Raw genomic sequence first — 20,306 nt, 5'->3', positions numbered from 1 at the left:
GATTGTTGTCTGTATGAACGGAAAAGTTGGCCCCATATAAGTAGTCGTGGAACTTATCAACAATTGCCCATTTAAGTGCAAGAAATTCAAGTTTGTGCACTGCATAGTTTTTTTCACTATTAGATAGTCCTCGGCTGACATACGCAATAGGTCGACATTTATCCTGCTGTGTTTGATACAAGACTCCCCCCAATCCTTCAAAAGAAGCGTCAATGTGGACTTCATACGGTAACTCTGGATTGGCGTAAGCTAGTACCGGCGATTGTGTTAAACAAGACTTCAGTTGTTGAAATGCAGCTTCACACTCAGGCGTCCATCTATCACCAAAATTTTCTTGTGGCTTAAAGTACAATCTTTGAGTAGTAGCACTTTTACCGGCCTTGTTTTTTCCTACAGGGGGATATCCCTTGGTCAATTCCGTGAGGGGCCGAGCGATTTTGGAATAATTGGGTACAAACCGCCTATAATACCCACAAAATCCCAAAAAAGAACGTAGATCTTTTAGATTTGCTGGACGAGACCATCCCTTCACAGCCTCCACTTTGCCAGGGTCGGTAGATATTCCTTCTCTGTTCACGACATGGCCTAGATAGGTCACGGTACTTTGACACATTTTGCATTTGTCTATTGATAACTTCAACCCGCGTTGTTGTAATCGGTCTAAAACTTTCAAGAGTCTATCATTATGTTCTTCTAGGGTTTTTCCAAACACAATAATGTCATCCAGATAGACAATCACTTCTCTGTAGCACATATCCCCAACTGTTTGTTCCATGGTGCGTTGGAAAGTAGCTGGGGCTCCTTTAATCCCTTGGGGCATCTTCAGGAATTCAAAGAAGCCAATGGGACAAATAAATGCAGTTTTAGCGCGATCCTCCGGATGCATCGGAATCTGATAATATCCACATCTGAGATCCAGAATAGAAAACCATTGGCTTCCTTGGAGGCAGTCCAACGCTTCTTCTATTCTCGGAACCGTATATTGATCCACTAGAGTCCGATTATTTAAGGTACGATAATCAATACATAAACGGATATCTCCGTTTTTCTTTCTAGCTACTACAATTGGTGAGGCGTATGAACTTTCGGAATCAGCAATGATGTTATTCTCCAACAGATGCTTTAAATGCTGCCTAACGTCATCAAAATCAGCAGGAGCCAAACGACGAGACCGTTCTCTAAATGGACTCTGATCTTGTAGTTTAATTCTATGTTGAATGCCGGTAGCTGTCCCTAAATCCCAATCTCCAACAGAGAACACAGATTCACGATGAATGAGATGTTGCAATAATTGGTCTCTTTCTACTGGTGAAATGTCACTGCCTAAGAAACAATTTTTTAACTTATTTAGCAAGGGTTCATCCTCTCCTGAGAATGTTAGATTATCTTCTGGAACTATCAGAGGAGTCGACACCGTCATTGTTGTTCCATAAAAATGGCAGACATCTCTGTCCTGGATGTCCTCCTGAAGTCGGACTTGCTCCATACACCAATCGGATAATGTCCTGAATAAATGGGAGTTGGTCCCTACAATAACAGTTACCACCCCTTGATCAGAAGGAGGGTCAGGACAAACTAGAGCCAGAAATGGGAATGATTGTTTAGGGTTTCCTGATTCCATGGGAAATTCAATGTGGGTAACAACATATCCTAAATATGGGTATTTTTGATTACTTAACCCCCATATTGCTAGTCCATCAAATGCTAAAATGGGAAGGTGGGATAAATGTCGCTGGTACCAACTTTCAAAAATAATGGATACTTGAGATCCACTATCCAGTAATACATTGCAGGGTTGTCCATCAATAATTGCTTGTACCATGGGAGCCTTTCCTATAATTCCATCTGGAATTACATTAGACCACTGGGTACTCCCCATTGCACACACTTTTATAAGTTGGGCGTCGATGCGGGGTTCATCGGCGTCCCATTGGAGTTTTCCGTCAGTGGTGAAGATCTTTCTACCCTAGAAGTGTTCCTTCGTATATTTCCCCCTTGAATGCATTCGAAAGCTCTATGACCAAACTGTCCACAATTATAACAGGTGAAGTTGTTGTAATTAGTCCTATTATCATTCCTCCTATTAATCCCCCTTCCTCTTCCCAGAGGAGTTATAGCAGGTGAAACCGATAGATTGGTTTGTAGAGTAATCAATTGATCTAGTTTCTTATTTTGTTCTTCCATTAATTTATATAATTTTTCAGATGCTAAATTATTTTCGGCTGTCGGCAATACTACTTTGACACGTTTCACACTTTTTTCTCTATTTTCAATCTGTACTTCCTCCAATTTCACTTCCCTAATCAATTCTCCTAACGTGAAAGGAGGACTCTGGGCCAGCCTACATCTTAATCTCTGTGCTACCGGATTGTTGGTAAGAGCTCCACGCAAAAGATGTTTCATCCTCCATTCATCTATATCTTTATCTTCTATTCCCCCTTTGTCCAATAGCTTATACAGGATTTTATTTATTCTATAGATATATTTAGTGAGAGATTCATTTGGTTCTTGATAGGTATGATTTAATCTTGCCAGAATATCACCAACATCCTCTAATGTTCCGAATGAGTAATCTAAGGCTTCAAAGTAATCTTTTAGGGTGGAGTTTGTCTGACTTCTTCTTGTAGCATGGATAATGCCCATAGCTGGACCCCTCAAACTCTCAACAATCCTTTGTTTTTTTATGTGTTCGGGGCATCTCCATTCTTCCGACTGTTGAGTAGCTGTTTCTTTCCAGGTATCATAGTTTTCCTCTCCTGCGGGTACTGGCATAATTCCCGAAAATATTCTTAACCTTCTATATCCTCCCTCGTAGTGCCATCGTTCAAAATGACTAACTACTTTATCCATGACTGCATCTACATTCTGTTCAGTACCATCTTCACCTCTAGGAATGTCTGTTTCTGGCTCTCCAGCTATAGAATAACTACCTCCTGTATTCCCTCCTTCTCCTATATTTGTTCTGCTATCACACTCTATTGTGGCTTCTTCACTGAGATCATGAGGAATCATAGGCCAAATAATTTTCAATCTTCTACCTGGAACGTTCTCTAGCATAATGTTAGCAGGGATTAAGGATGGATCTAATTCATTACTGTTAGTTAATAATACAGCACATATCGTTCCCAAATTACCTCTCCATTTATCACATATGTGTGGGTCCTTAATCCCATACCATTTCTTCACTTCTTTAAGTACCTCCTCATCAGATATATCTACTAAATTTCCTCCAATACCCACACTACACTTAAGATCCACCCTTCTCCTTTTACCCCAATTATATATATCCTCTCCATTTATGCACTCCATGTTCGATCTCAGCAGTAGTCTCCAAATGTAACCCCTATTACGTGAATATTTAGTTATGGTTACTAATTTATCTACACATATACAGTGCCTCCACCCAAGTTTATGTTAGATATATGTATATCTTGCTGGGGTAAATTTGGGAAAAACCCCTAAACAACGTGTTGTTATTTTATATTTTTCAGATACCCACGTACCTTCGATTTCTACGATTCTCTTCTAACACCATCACATCAGGTAAGTAATCACAACTCACTGAATTCCTTTTAGTATAATTAAAATATTTATGTATCCTATAACATCACAAGACTATCCTAAATTAATATACTCTAAATATACAGTATTATTTTTATATATTATAACATGACTCATTAATATAATATATATATATATCCATACTCATCCAATTCATATTAATACATTTAATTATTATATTGAAACAGATGAATGAAAGTTAATGTCCCAGTCCTGCCATTTATATATATATATATGCATATATATCTATCTGTAGGAGCTCCTGCACTTTCTAGTTGTATAGTCTAGGTATAATGGTTTCTTGTTCTAAATGGGGTGTGAACTCCTTTCCATCGATATTTAAAAGAACGAAATATAACTCATTCCATTGACCATATCCATATTATTTGTTACATTCAGATGAAAGCTACTTGTAACACTGTCTTCCTGGTCTGCAACAAAGATGATACTAATGTATCCATATAAATTACTCCTTCAAGGTAAATACTACCATTCAGCAGAGAGGTTATTTCCTTTTCTATCCACTAGATGTCACTGGTGCTGTACTCCTTTATCTTTTTCCAAGTGATAGTTAATCTGTGAATATACCTAAGCCTTTGACGTTGATATCTCTCTAATAATCCTCTTTGTGGGTATCCAACTGCTGACTAATACCGTCTATAATGTATTAGGAAGACTCCTTACTTGAAGAGGTTTGTTATAACTATGGGATGTGTGTAATTATAAGTAGTCCAAAATACTTAATAGTTACTGGCTTTACCATCCCTTTGTTCAGTTGAGTGTACTAGCTATTGTATATAATTCAGGTAACTTATTACACTCACTCCATTTTCATATTACTTGTAAAATCAGTGCATTAAACTCTCTTTTTCGTGTGGTATGGTTTGTTGAGTTAAACTGTTCTCAATACAATAGCTGAGAGTCTGCGTGTGAGGACTTTGTTCCCTCTTGAGATAGTTAATCAACAATAGTTATTAATTCACAGACCTTAGTTGTCTTCACAATGAGCTCCTGCTCATTGCCTTTTCTTTTCAATACTGGCCACTCCCCCTTTCACTCTCATGCGTGGCCACTGTAACTAGAGAGGTCGCTAATACTATGTATGGGGCAGTCAGTTGCCCACACCAGTCAGGATCCACCTCTGGGGAACGGGGCTATCACTAACGCTGCGGCTGTATCCCATACTATCGGGAATATTGGGGCAGGCACCAGCAAACCGGAGTACACAATGGGTAGCGCTTCCTAATGCTATATGGGAGGCGGTTTGTAAGGGGGATCATCTATGAGATGGCTCCATCAGCTAGGGATAGACAGCAGATGCTGGTCTAATTTACAGAGCTAACTAGGCGGCCACTAACAGGCTCTAGTGTAAAGTGCTACCCCCGGGAGGGAGGTGTCGAGGAAACACCTTGTCGCTTATGAGCTCAGATGGCTGCTGATAGGTAAAGTTCCCTGAGGTGGGCAGCACCAAATAGGGGGAGTGTTAGCCGAGGTGGCTCCTCACGTCGGAGCCTAGGAGGCAGTTAATAAACAAAGTCCCGGAGATGGGCAGCGGCAACAGGTGGAAGGTGTTGCGGAGGCGGCGTCTCAGCTCGGAGCTCAGGAGACGGCTGAATGGTACAGTCCTGGAAATGGGCAGCGGCAACAGGTGGGAGGTGTTGCGGAGGCGGCGTCTCAGCTCGGAGCTCAGGAGGCAGCTGAATAGCAAAGTCCCAGAGATGGGCAGCGGCAACAGGTGGGAGGTGTTGCGGAGGCGGCGTCTCAGCTCGGAGCTCAGGAGGCGGCTGAATGGCAAGTGTCACTGTGGGGGCAGCGCTGGCAGGCGGCAGTGTAATACCGAGGCGGACCCTATCCCCGTGATACCCATACCTGTCCTAGCGGGGGGCAGTAAACGCTGAGTGACCAGAGAGTCCGTGGGTCAACAGAGGGGTGAGTGTTCTTACCATGATGTACAGCTACATTGTCCGGTCTCTGCGGCGCTCTCCTTCTTCATCCCCACAGTAGACGGCCTCTCCTCCTGCTGCTCACCTCTCGTCCCCTTCGGCGGGTGTCGGCAAACCCGCTTCTCCGCTCTGTCTTCAAGCCGCTGTTCTTCTCCAATCTTCCGGTGCTTTATCTCCGGACTGAGTCACCTTCTTCTCCCCCGCTCCTGCTGAATGTTCACAGCACAGCTCTTTGAAGCAGGGCAGGGAGAGAAAGAAGTCGCGCTCACCAGAAGGGCACCAATCTGTCCCGTAATGTACCGTTATCCTTCCTTTTATACTGGTTACAGGGGGTCTCGAGAGCTCTCCTTTTCCCGCTCAGGTCGCGAGACACCCCTCAATCCTCCGGTCTCGTGCTCCCCCATGAGTGTATTCAGTCATAGTTATCTAATCCATCTCTGACTGAGGCTCGAGACAAGGGTCTTTTCCCGCTTCATAATAAGCATGGCATAGTCTTAGTTACCTCACCACAGGTGTACAATAAATTCCTTCAACATAGCATTATAATCACATATATATATATATATATATATATATATATATATATATAGATATACATCTTTAGTCAAATAATGATCAGGTTTACAATAGTCAATATTATATTGTGTCAAAATATATACATATTAACCGTAAAGGGTCACATGTATACAAAATAATTGGAAAACGGACGCCTTGAAGACTGTTATTCATATTTTATTATGCCACTGCTTTTGTATCATGTGTTGTAGATTTTTCAGTCTTTCTTGGTGTAAATAAAGAAAATTGTTAAAAAAAAAAAAACTCCCTTCCTCCGAAGGAGTATCATCATTTCGGCCATTACCTTGGTAAATATCCTTGGTGCCGTGGACAGACCGAACGGCAACGTCTGGAATTGGTAATGGCAATCCTGTACCACAAATCTGAGGTACTCCTGGTGAGGATGGTAAATGGGGACATGCAGGTAAGCATCCTTGATGTCCAGTGATACCATGTAATCCCCCTCTTCCAGGCTTGCAATCACCGCCCTGAGCGATTCCATCTTGAACTTTAATTTTTTTATATATGTGTTCAAGGATTTCAAATTTAAAATGGGTCTCACCGAACCGTCCGGTTTCGGTACCACAAACATTGTGGAATAGTAACCCCGTCCTTGTTGAAGGAGGGGCACCTTGACTATCACCTGCTGGGAATACAGCTTGTGTATTGCCTGTAACACTGCCTCCCTGCCGGAGGGAGTTGTTGGCAAGGCAGATTTGAAGAAACGGCGGGGGGGAAACGTCTCAAATTCCAGCTTGTACCCCTGAGATACTACTTGAAGGATCCAGGGGTCCACCTGTGAGCGAGCCCACTGATAGCTGAAGTTTTTGAGACGGGCCCCCACCGTACTTGACTCCGCCTGTGGAGCCCCCGCGTCATGCGGTGGACTTGGCGGAAGCGGGGGAGGACTTTTGCTCTTGGGAACTGGCTGTATGTTGCAGCTTTTTCCCCCTACCTCTGCCTTTGGGCAGAAAGGACGCGCCTCTAGCCCACTTGCCCTTATGGGGCCGAAAGGACTGTACCTGATAATACGGTGCTTTCTTTGGCTGTGAGGGAACCTGGGGTAGAAACGCTGACTTCCCAGCTGTTGCTGTGGAAACGAGGTCCGAAAAACCATCCCCGAATAACTCCTCACCCTTATAAGGCAAAACTTCCATGTGCCTTTTAGAATCTGCATCCCCTGTCCACTGCCGGGTCCATAAACCCCTCACGGCAGAAATGGACATTGCACTAATTTTTGATGCCAGCCGGCAAATATCCCTCTGTGCATCTCTCATGTACAAGACAGCGTCTTTTATATGCTCTATGGTTAGCAAAATAGTGTCCCTGTCTAGGGTATCAATATTTTCCGATAGGGAATCTGACCACGCAGCTGCAGCACTGCACATCCATGCTGAAGCAATAGCTGGTCTCAGTATAATACCAGTATGTGTATATACAGACTTCAGGATCGCCTCCTGCTTCCTATCAGCAGGCTCCTTTAGGGCGGCCATATCCGGAGACGGTAGTGCCACCTTTTTTGACAAGCGTGTGAGCGCTTTATCCACCCTAGGGGGTGTTTCCCAACGTGACCTATCCTCTGGCGGGAAAGGGTACGTCACCTGTAACCTTTTAGAAATTACCAATTTCTTATCGGGTGAAGCCCACGCTTCCTCACACACTTCGTTTAATTCCTCAGATGAGGGAAAAACTACTGGTAGTTTTTTCTCCCCAAACATAATACCCTTTTTTGTGGTACCCGGGGTAGTATCAGTAATGAGCAACACATTTTTCATTGCCTCAATCATGTAACGTGTGGCCCTATTGGAAGTTACATTAGTCTCATCGTCGTCGACACTGGAGTCAGAATCCGTGTCGACATCTGTGTCTGCCATCTGAGGTAGCGGGCGTTTTAGAGCCCCTGATGGCTTTTGAGACGCCTGGGCAGGCACAGGCTGAGAAGCCGGCTGTCCCATGTCGTCAAACCTTTTATGCAAGGAGTTGACACTTTCACGTAATTCCTTCCATAAGTCCATCCACTCAGGTGTCGACCCCACAGGGGGTGACATCACAGTTACCGGCATTTGCTCCGCCTCCACATAATTTTCCTCATCATACATGTCGACACAGCCGTACCGACACACCGCACACACACAGGGAATGCTCTGATAGAGGACAGGACCCCACAAAGCCCTTTGGAGAGACAGAGGGAGAGTATGCCAGCACACACCAGAGCGCTATATACACTGGGATATCACTATAACAGAGTGTTTTCCCCTATAGCTGCTTAATATATTTATATTGCGCCTAAATTTAGTGCCCCCCCTCTCTTTTTTACCCTTTTGTATGCAGGACTGCAGGGGAGAGCCAGGGAGCGATCCTTCCAGCGGAGCTGTGAGGGAAAAATGGCGCCAGTGTGCTGAGGGAGATAGCCCCGCCCCTTTTTCGGCTGACTTTCTCCCGCTTTTTCTGGAAATCTGGCGGGTTAATTTACACCTATATAGCCTTTTGGACTATATATGGTGCATATTTGCCAGCCAAGGTGTCTTATTGCTGCTCAGGGCGCCCCCCCCCCCCTCCCCAGCGCCCTGCACCCATCAGTGACCGGAGTGTGAGGTGTGCATGAGGAGCAATGGTGCACAGCTGCAGTGCTGTGCGCTACCTTGTTGAAGACTGAAAGTCTTCTGCCGCCGATTTTCTGGACCACTTCTTGCTTCTGGCTCTGTAAGGGGGACGGCGGCGCGGCTCCGGGACCGGACGATCGAGGTCGGGCCCTGTGTTCGATCCCTCTGGAACTAATGGTGTCCAGTAGCCTAAGAAGCCCAAGCTAGCTGCAAGCAGGTAGGTTCGCTTCTTCTCTCCTTAGTCCCTCGTAGCAGTGAGTCTGTTGCCAGCAGATCTCACTGAAAATAAAAAACCTAGGCCCTCATTCCGAGTTGTTCGCTCGCAAGGCGATTTTAGCAGAGTTGCTCACGCTAAGCCGCCGCCTACTGGGAGTGAATCTTAGCATCTTAAAATTGCGAACGATGTATTCGCAATATTGCGATTACACACCTCGTAGCAGTTTCTGAGTAGCTTCAGACTTACTCGGCATCTGCGATCAGTTCAGTGCTTGTCGTTCCTGGTTTGACGTCACAAACACACCCAGCGTTCGCCCAGACACTCCGCCGTTTCTCCGGCCACTCCTGCGTTTTTTCCGGAAACAGTAGCGTTTTTTCCAACACGCCCATAAAACGGCCTGTTTCCGCCCAGAAACACCCATTTCCTGTCAATCACACTACGATCGCCTGAGCGAAGAAAAAGCCGTGAGTAAAAATCCTAACTTCATAGCAAATTTACTTGGCGCAGTCGCAGTGCGGACATTGCGCATGCGCACTGAGCGGAAAATCGCTGCGATGCGAAGATTTTTACCGAGCGAACAACTCGGAATGAGGGCCCTAATTCTAACTTTCTTTCTAGCAGGCTCAAGAGAGCCTCCTAGTGTGCATCCAGCTCGGCCGGGCATAAAAATCTAACTGAGGTCTGGAGGAGGGTCATAGTGGGAGGAGCCAGTGCACACCAGTTAGTCCTAAAGCTTTCTTTAGTTTGTGCTTAGTCTCCTGCGGAGCCGCTATTCCCCATGGTCCTTACGGAGTCCCAGCATCCACTTAGGACGTCAGAGAAACATAACTTTTATCTAATTATTTTAAGAAAAGATCCACACTCTCATATTCCACCACGGTTAATCAGTAAGAATGTAATGGTATCTGTGTACACACATACAGATCAGCCCACATATGTCTCTTAAAGATAAAGTATCACCAATGGTGTAGCTGATTAAATATGAGTTGAAAACTACAACAAGTATAAAAGATAATCCAATTAATTGGTTGAAAAAAATTGGAAATGTTCTGGTTAGTCTATTCTAATAGACTTGTAGGGGGATGTAGACACTGTGGCTCTACACCCAAATCCTATCCAACCAGCACAAGCAGGGCTTGTTTTAATGAGACCTCAATGGGTCAATGGACTGGACCGGGTTATCTAGTGTATGCAAGCAGCAGTCTATGGGGGGAATTCATTTAGAGAAGAAACATCAGGAGTGAAAAACGGATGTTTGTCATGATTTTTCCCGATGTATCTCCTGTATGTTTTTGGGCAATCCAATTTGGGCGCACAAAAAAAATTGGCTTATCAGGGATAATTGAATAGCCCCCAGCGCCAGTTACCCGCGGTCATTGAAATCCCCCGTATATAGGTGTTGGGATGTGTTGTCTGGTTCTTTCTGAAGAGATTTGGGAGGGGGGGGGGCGGGGTGTAATAGCCTGCGAGAAGCAGGAAGTGTGAGAATTGGTGCGAGATTTCCCATTTTTTTTAAAGTGCCAATCATTTACACAACATTGGAACATATTAAAGTATTAAGTGGTGTACCTCAAGGGTCTGTACTAGGACCTCTGCTGTTTAACATATTTATAAATGACATAGGAGATGGTATTGAGAGTGAAGTATACATTTTTGCAGATGATACTAAATTTTGTAAGATAATTAGATCAGATCGGGATGTTGACTCTCTCCAAACAGACTTAACTAAACTGGGGGTTTGGGCAGAAAAGTGGAGTAGGAAGTTTAATATAGAGAAATGTAAAGTTATGCATTTTGGGATCAAAAACAAACAGGCAATCTATACATTGAATGGGGTAATTCTTGGAAAATCAGTAATGGAGGATTTGGAGGTGATCATTGACAGTAGACTTAGCAGTAGTTCGTAATGCTGAAGTTATGGCCAGTAGGGTATTAGCATGCATAAAACGGGAAATAGAGACCAGGGATGGAAGTGTAATCCTACCACTGTATAAATCATTGGTACAGCCCCATCTAGAATACTGTGTACAGTTCTGGGCTCATCACTATAAAAAAGACATACTGTAGTAAAACTAGAATACTGTAGGTTCAGAGAAGAGCTACAAAACTGATTAAAGGCTTAGAGTCATTGGCTTATGAGGAAAGGCTATTTAGGTTGGATATGTTTACACTAGAAAAAAAGCGTCTAAGAGGGGACATGATTAATATCTTCAAATACAACAAGGGACAATATAAGGAACTTTCAGGCAGCCTTATTTATCGAGGGACCCGTACACAGGACACGCGGTCACCCTCTAAGGTTAGAGGAGAGGAAGTTTAACACCAACCGTAGGAAGGGTTTCTTCACAGTGCGGGCAGTAACATTATGGAATTCACTGACAGAAAGTTGTAATGTCTTACTCAATTGAGGTGTTTAAGAGAGGATTAGACAAATTTTTAGCCGACAATAGCATCCAAGGATGTAATGTGTAAAAAGATGTATTACAGCATATAGCTCTATAGGTTGAACTCGATGGACAATTGTCTTTTCTCAACCTCAACAACTATGTAACTATGATAATCCCCCTCTTATCATTTGGTAACACATTATAACTATAATGGACCATTCCCGTGTTTTCTATGATTTTAATGAGATCAGAACGTGGATCTGTGTCTTGTCTCAGCCTTAATGCTAATTACCTATGACTATAACAGCTCTTCCTGGCTATCCGTTAGATCCAGTAGTAGCTGCCTCTGGTCACTCTGTCAGCACTGATACCACCTATGCCATCCGTGTGTTCTTTGACAGATCAGAGCATAAGGGGACTGTAAATGATCTGTTAAAACCCATTAATGTATCTGCATAACACACAAATCCCACATGTGACTACATCGATTGAACCTTCTCAATGTTCCTTTTTAAATCTACACATTGGTCGGGAAGCAGCAAGCATTGCATTTTGTAGCGATGTATCCCGCCACTCTCCGCATGCATAGCGGAATTTGCTATCACCGCATGCATGAATATAATCACAAAGGACAGCTCCTCTGGTAAGAGCTGTCCCATGCAATGATAGGACTTTGGGGGTTTATGACCCGGAGTCCTATCTGCGCATGCGTTGAGTGACACAAATGCCGCGGGGGTGCTGGTAGGGATCTGGTTGGATCCCTTTCAGCAGGAAGGTGCGATAGAAGCTCATAGGCTACTATAGAGCAACGCCATCTGAAAATGGCGCTGTCCAACACAACCAAACCCCAGAATCTATTGCATTCCGGGGCTTAGTGCATATATGCGGTACGCGGGCAAACCTCTGGAAACTGCAATTTCGGAGGTTTGGACGCATTTTTCACTTTGCTGCATTTCGCACATTGTCACAAATTTGAGGCCTATGAATCTCATATTAACAGAACAGCTCAGTTTTGTGTAAGACAATATAGTGGTAGTATAACCTTCACATTGAGGTGAATACGGAGCCTAGTCTGCGGCAGTTACAGGGGTAGCTGTATCTTTTATCATACAGTATATACCCAGAAACTAACATCCTCCCTGTAACACATGGTCTGCTATCTAAATGGTATCAAGAAAATAAGAATTTACTTACCGATAATTCTATTTCTCATAGTCCGTAGTGGATGCTGGGGACTCCGTAAGGACCATGGGGAATAGCGGCTCCGCAGGAGACTGGGCACATCTAAAGAAAGCTTTAGGACTAACTGGTGTGCACTGGCTCCTCCCCCTATGACCCTCCTCCAAGCCTCAGTTAGGATACTGTGCCCGGACGAGCGTACACAATAAGGAAGGATTTTGAATCCCGGGTAAGACTCATACCAGCCACACCAATCACACCGTATAACTTGTGATCTGAACCCAGTTTACAGTATGATAACAGAGGAGCCTCTGAAAGGATGGCTCTCCACAATAATAACCCGATTTTTGTAACAATAACTATGTACAAGTATTGCAGACAATCCGCACTTGGGATGGGCGCCCAGCATCCACTACGGACTATGAGAAATAGAATTATCGGTAAGTAAATTCTTATTTTCTCTAACGTCCTAAGTGGATGCTGGGGACTCCGTAAGGACCATGGGGATTATACCAAAGCTCCCAAACGGGCGGGAGAGTGCGGATGACTCTGCAGCACCGAATGAGAGAACTCCAGGTCCTCCTCAGCCAGGGTATCAAATTTGTAGAATTTAGCAAACGTGTTTGCCCCTGACCAAGTAGCTGCTCGGCAAAGTTGTAAAGCCGAGACCCCTCGGGCAGCCGCCCAAGATGAGCCCACTTTCCTTGTGGAACGGGCTTTTACAGATTTTAGCTGTGGCAGGCCTGCCACAGAATGTGCAAGCTGAATTGTACTACAAATCCAACGAGCAATAGTCTGCTTAGAAGCAGGAGCACCCAGCATGTTGGGTGCATACAGGATAAACAGCGAGTCAGATTTCCTGACTCCAGCCGTCCTGGAAACATATTTTCAGGGCCCTGACAACATCCAGCAACTTGGATTCCTCCAAGTCCCTAGTAGCCGCAGGCACCACAATAGGTTGGTTCAGGTGAAAACGCTGGAACCACCTTAGGGAGAAACTGAGGACGAGTCCTCAATTCCACCCTGTCCGAATGGAAAATCAGATAAGGGCTTTTACAGGATAAAGCCGCCAATTCTGACACGCGCCTGGCCCAGGCCAGGGCCAACAGCATGACCACTTTCCATGTGAGATATTTTAACTCCACAGATTTAAGTGGTTCAAACCAATGTGACTTTTGGAACCCAAACTACATTGAGATCCCAAATTGCCACTGGAGGCACAAAAGGAGGCTGTATATGCAGTACCCCTTTTACAAACGTCTAAACTTCAGGGACTTAAGCTAGTTCTTTTTTGGAGGAAAATTGACAGGGCCGAAATCTGAACCTTAATGGACCCCAATTTCAGGCCCATAGACACTCCTGTTTGCAGGAAATGTAGGAATCGACCCAGTTGAATTTCCTCCGTCGGGCCTTACTGGCCTCGCACTACGCAACATATTCTCGCCAATTGCGGTGATAATGTTTTTGCGGTTACATCCTTCCTGGCTTTTGATCAGGATAGGGATGACTTCATCCGGAATGCCTTTTTTCCTTCAGGATCCGGTGTTCAACCGCCATGCCGTCAAACGCAGCCGCGGTAAGTCTTGGAACGGACAGGGTCCTTGCTGGAGCAGGTCCCTTCTTAGAGGTAGAGGCCACGGATCCTCCGTGAGCATCTCTTGAAGTTCCGGTTACCAAGTCCTTCTTGGCCAATCCGGAGCCACGAATATAGTGCTTTCTCCTCTCCATCTTATCAATCTCAGTACCTTGGGTATGAGAGGCAGAGGAGGGAACACATACACTGACTGGTACACCCACGGTGTTACCAGAGCGTCTACAACTATTGCCTGAGGATCTCTTGACCTGGCGCAATACCTGTCGAGTTTTTTAATCATGTGGACGACTTCTGGGTGAAGTCCCCACTCTCCCGGGTGGAGGTCGTGCTGAGGAAGTCTGCTTCCCAGTTGTCCACTCCCGGAATGAATACTGTTGACAGTGCTATCACATGATTTTCCGCCCAGCGAAGAATCCTTGCAGCTTCTGCCATTGCCCTCCTGCTTCTTGTGCCACCCTGTCTGTTTACGTGGGTGACTGCCATGATGTTGTCCGACTGGATCAACACCGGCTGACCTTGAAGCAGAGGTCTTGCTAAGCTTAGAGCATTGTAAATGGCCCTTAGCTTCAGGATATTTATGTGAAGTGATGTATCCAGGCTTGACCCTAAGCCCTGGATATTCCTTCCCTGTGTGACTGCTCCCCAGCCTCGCAGGCTGGCATCCGTGGTCACCAGGACCCAGTCCTGAATGCCGAATCTGCGGCCCTCTAGAAGATGAGCACTCTGCAACCACCACAGGATGGATACCCTTGTCCTTGGTGACAGGGTTATCCGCTGATGCATCTGAAAATGCGACCCGGACCATTTGTCCAGTAGGTTCCACTGGAAAGTTCTTGCGTGGAATCTAACGAATGGGATTGCTTCGTAGGAAGCCACCATTTTTACCCAGAACCCTTGTGCATTGATGCACTGAGACTTGGTTCGGTTTTAGGAGGTTCCTGATTAGCTCGGATAACTCCCTGGCTTTCTCTTCCGGGAGAAACACCTTTTTTCTGGACTGTGTCCAGGATCATCCCTAGGAAACAGAAGACAAGTCGTCGGAACCAGCTGCGATTTTGGAATATTGAGAATCCAATCGTGCTGCCGCAACACTACCTGAGATAGTGCTACACCGACCTCCAACTGTTCCCTGGATCTTACCCTTATCAGGGAATCGTCCAAGTAAGGGATAACTAAAATTCCCTTCCTTCGAAGGGATATCATTTCGTCCATTACCTTGGTAAAGACCCGGGGTGCCGTGGACTATCCCTACGGCAGCGTCTGAACTGATAGTGACAGTTCTGTACCATAACCTGAGGTACCCTTGGTGAGAAGGGTAAATTTTGACATGAAGGAAAGCATCCTTGATGTCCCGAGACATCATGTAGTCCCCTTCTTCCAGGTTCGCAATCACTGCTCTGAGTGACTCAATCTTGAATTTGAACCTCTGTATGTAAGTGTTCAAAGATTTTAGATTTTAGATTTAGAATCGGTCTCACCGAGCCCTCTGGCTTCGGTACCACAAAAGTGTGGAATAATACCCCGTTCCCTGTTGCAGGAGGGGTACCTTGATTATCACCTGCTGGGAATACAGCTTGTGAATGGCTTCCAAAACTGCCTCCCTGTCAGAGGGAGACGTCGGTAAAGCCGACTTTTGGAAACGGCGAGGGGGAGACGTCTCGAATTCCAATATGTACCCCTGAGATATTACCTGAAGGATCCAGGGGTCTACTTGCGAGTGAGCCCACTGTGCACTGAAATTCATTGAGAACGGGCCCCCACCGTGCCTGAGCTTGTAAAGCCCTAGCGTCATACTGAGGGCTTGGCAGAGGCGGGAAAGGGTTTCTGTTCCTGGGAACTGGCTGATCTCTGCAGCCTTTTTCCTCTCCCTCTGTCACGAGCAGAAAAAAGGAACCTTTTGTCCGCTTGCCAACAAAGGACTGCGCCTGATAATACGGCGTCTTATTTTGAGGCGACCTGGGGTACAAACGTGGATTTCCCAGCTGTTGCCGTGGCCACCAGGTCTAAAAGACCGACCCCAAATGTCCCCTTTCAAAGGCAATACTTCCAAATGCCGTTTGGAATCCGCAACACCTGACCATTTTACTGGTAGAATTGGACAACGCACTTATACTTGATGCCAGTCGGCAATTATTCCGCTGTGCATCATGCATATATAGAAATGCATCTTTTAAATGCTCTATAGGCAATAATATACTATCCTTATCTAGGATATCAATATTTCCAGTCAGGGAATCCGACCATGCCAACCCAGCACTGCACCTCCAGGCTGAGGCGATAGCTGGTCGCAGTATAACACCAGTATGTGTGTAAATACATTTTTGGATACCCTCCTGCTTTCTATCAGCAGGATCCTTAAGGGCGGCCATCTCATGAGAGGGTAGAGCCCTTGTTCTTACAAGCGTGTGAGCGCCTTATCCCCCCTAGGGGGTGTTTCCCAACGCACCCTAACCTCTGGCGGGAAAGGGTATGCAGCCAATACTTTTTAAGAAATTATCAATTGTTATCGGGGGGAAACCCACGCATCATCACACACCTCATTTTATTTCTCAGATTCAGGAAAACTACAGGTAGTTTTTCCCTCACCGAACATAATACCCCTTTTTGGTGGTACTCGTATTATCAGAAATGTATAAAAACATTTTCCATTGTCTCAATCATGTAACGTGTGGCCCTACTGGAAATCACGGTTGTCTCCTCACCGTCGACACAGGAGTCAGTATCCGTGTCGGCGTCTGTATCTGCCATCTGAGGTAACGGCCGCTTTAGAGCCCCTGACGGCCTATGAGACGTCTGAACAGGCACAAGCTGAGTAGCCGGCTGTCTCATGTCAACCACTGTTTTTTTATATAGAGCTGACACTGTCACGTAATTTTCAACAGTACATCCACTCAGGTGTCGACCCCCTAGGGGGTGACATCACTGTTACAGACACTCTGCTCCGTCTCCACATCATTTTTCTCCTCATACATGTCGACACAAACGTACCGACACACAGCACACACACAGGGAATGCTCTGATAGAGGACAGGACCCCACTAGCCCTTTGGGGAGACAGAGGGAGAGTATGCCAGCACACACCAGAGCGCTATATATATACAGGGATAACCTTATATAAGTGTTTTTCCCCTTATAGCTGCTGTATGTTTTAATACTGCGCCTAATTAGTGCCCCCCTCTCTTTTTTTTTAACCCTTTCTGTAGTGTAGTGACTGCAGGGAAGAGACAGGGAGCTTCCCTCCAACTGAGCTGTGAGGGAAAATGGCGCCAGTGTGCTGAGGAGATAGGCTCCGCCCCCTTTTCGGCGGCCTTATCTCCCAGTTTTTTGTACATTCTGGCAGGGGTTAAATGCATCCATATAGCCCAGGAGCTATATGTGATGTATTTTTTTTTGCCATGTAAGGTATTTCTGTGTTTTATTGCATCTCAGGGCGCCCCCCCCAGCGCCCTGCACCCTCAGTGACCGGAGTATGAAGTGTGCTGAGAGCAATGGCGCACAGCTGCAGTGCTGTGCGCTACCTTATTGAAGACAGGAACGTCTTCTGCCGCCGATTTTTCCGGACCTCTTCGCTCTTCTGGCTCTGTAAGGGGGCCGGCGGCGCGGCTCCGGGACCCATCCAGGCTGAACCTGTGATCGTCCCTCTGGAGCTAATGTCCAGTAGCCAAGAAGCCCAATCCACTCTGCAGTCAGGTGAGTTCGCTTCTTCTCCCCTTAGTCCCTCGATGCAGTGAGCCTGTTGCCAGCAGGTCTCACTGAAAATAACAAACCTAAACTAAAACTTTCACTAAGAAGCTCAGGAGAGCCCCTAGTGTGCACCCTTCTCGTCGGGCACAGAAATCTAACTGAGGCTTGGAGGAGGGTCATAGGGGGAGGAGCCAGTGCACACCAGTTAGTCCTAAAGCTTTCTTTAGATGTGCTCAGTCTCCTGCGGAGCCGCTATTCCCCATGGTCCTTACGGAGTCCCCAGCATCCACTTAGGACGTTAGAGAAAAAGGGGATTACACAATCAGTCATGGGACTCACGGGATGTAGTTATGTGACCGGCGATCAGGAATCCGCTGGTCACATTACCGGCACCTACCAACCCCTAATCCCGACAGTCGGCATGCCAACTAGCAGGGACTATTCCCACTCATGGGTGTCCACGACACCCATAGAGTGGGAATAGAATCTGTGGCAAGCTTCCCCCCGCTAGCATTCCACAGCCGGGATCCAGGCATTGGTATGCCGATCGCCGGGATCTCAGCCGCCAGTAACCTGTACCAAGCCCAGACTCACAGGTAAGTTATAGCGTCCAGGAGGGGTAGTGAATGAATGGTATTTCACTGGGTGAGGTAGATTGCCAGGGAGGGAATATGTACCAATTGTCGGCGGACGGGAGCCTGGCTGTCATGACCCTGACAGCGGGATCCCGTCCGCCAGAATGCCCGCAGCGGGGCGAGTGCTAGAAAGCTCCTTTGCGGGCTCACTGTGGACACCCACAGAGGGAGAATAGCCTGTGTCGCCGGTATCCTGGCAGCGGCAATTCACCCTCTGTCGGGATTCCGGCGTTGGTATTGCGACAAATGGGAACCCGACTGGCGGTATTGTGAGAGGTGCGGCTGCGGTGCGTGTGGTGCCTGCTGCCGTGCAGGTGTAGACTCTGTACTCACCAGGCGCCGCTCTCTCTCACCTTCAGGTACCGGAACCTTCAACGGACCTGGAAATCTTCAGTCCGATCCGGACACGGCGATTCCCTCTCGAAGCTGACCGACGACCGAGCTGAGGAGAGAATGGTTTACATTAAAGGGGGTATCGACCCTTCTTCCACTGGAACAGGGGATACCCCAGGGGTGACCGCGACCTTCACCGGTTGGGTGAATGGTCATCACCGGCACAAAGCCTCAGCCACCCAAATTTCACACACTCGCGCTTTCGCACGTAGTGTGATGAAAAGGATTCTCACGTCCGTGAGCAATCCCGACTCCGGCGCTCGGGGACAGACAAGGGACAAACGTACACGGATGCTACTCACCGTCACAAGTCTTGCACTCCGATCTTCTCCACTTACAGGTCCCTGTAAGGAGGCAAAGAGAAACAGCCGTGCAGGGCCTAACTCTACCCTAGTGTCACACCCTATACTAACTACAACAGCAGAGCCCTCAAACTAGCTCTGTGGGTGTGGTGCAACAAAACTATGCAAACACAGACAATTTGCCCTGCACGGTAACAACATACATCACAATATCAGAATGCAAGATCACACGGTGTTGTCCCTTTAAACCCCTACCTGCCGCTGGAAGGGGATGGGTGCCACACGGCCTGCCCACCTAAACACCTCCGGGTGGCCCGAGCCTAGTGCCCAGTGCCACCTTTATTCACCTTGGGGGGGGGGGGGTACTTACTCGCTGGGCCTAGCGCCCCCTGACTGCGCTCAGGCCGGAGGCCTGACTTCGCCCACGGGCCTAGCGCCCGCCTAACTTGCTGCCCGTTGGGTGACCTGGGCCTTGTGCCCAGGGTCACCTTAATACTCCCTAATTGGCCAAAACACACTAGGGCCTAATGCCCTCTATTGCCCACAGGCCTAGTGCCTGAATTGTGCCCTCGGGCCTAATGCCCGTCCCTGGTGGTCGAGGGAGGAAGAGGGGAGGGGGTGAAGGTTGCCTCACCGAGGCCTCACCTGCTCCATGGATCTTCGGCCGCTGACCCTTCCTGGCCAGCGGCGCCGCCTCCGCTGCTCCGCGTCCAGCCGCCGCTGGACATCTTCTTGCAGGAGCCAGACGTCTTCTGGCCTCTTCAGCGGCCGCCGTCTTCTTCTCCGCGCCGACCCTCTTCTCCAGGACCCGGCTTCTTTCTTCTTCGCGCTCTTCCGCGCGCGCCCGGCGTCCCTCTGATCTTCGCCGCTCTTTGGCGCGGCCTCCTCCCCGAACGGCTCCCGCCCGGCGTCTGACGTCAGACGCCGGGGCCTATGACGCGGCGAACGCCGATTGGCTCGCCGCGCCCCTCTCCGATTGGCTGCCGCTCCGGGAGCCGCGATTGGCTCCCGGAGGGCGCCAAGATTCAAACGCCTCCGCAGCCTCTGGTCCGGTGCAGGGAAAAGGGTAATCCCTGCACCGGACACCCGCCGCCACGCACCCAGCGCTGCCGATGCGCCCGCAGGGCACATCTCCACATTTCCCCCCCCCTTTTTCCCTTGTAGTCCCTACAAAGGTCTCCACGACGTCCATTGTCCGCGGGTCAGGGAATTCCAAGGTCCTTCCGGCGAAGGTACATTCGGGGGCCCAGCCT

The 20,306-nt window shown here is 47.3% G+C and overlaps 1 protein-coding gene across 1 annotated transcript; it reads right to left on the bottom strand.

Annotated features, from left to right (window-relative positions):
* Positions 1 to 1,890: 1,890 nt before the first annotated feature.
* On the bottom strand, positions 1,891 to 3,309 carry LOC134968634 (paraneoplastic antigen Ma2-like). The gene has a single exon (XM_063944164.1). It carries the CDS (start codon positions 3,307 to 3,309, stop codon positions 1,891 to 1,893), a length of 1,419 nt encoding a protein of 472 aa, XP_063800234.1.
* Between the last annotated feature and the right edge of the window lie 16,997 nt (positions 3,310 to 20,306).

The sequence above is a fragment of the Pseudophryne corroboree genome, chromosome 11, assembly GCF_028390025.1.
Source record: "Pseudophryne corroboree isolate aPseCor3 chromosome 11, aPseCor3.hap2, whole genome shotgun sequence".
Taxonomy (NCBI): Eukaryota; Metazoa; Chordata; class Amphibia; order Anura; family Myobatrachidae; genus Pseudophryne; species Pseudophryne corroboree.
Note: the sequence above shows the minus strand (reverse complement) of the source record. Positions and strands in the feature narration are given on the sequence as shown.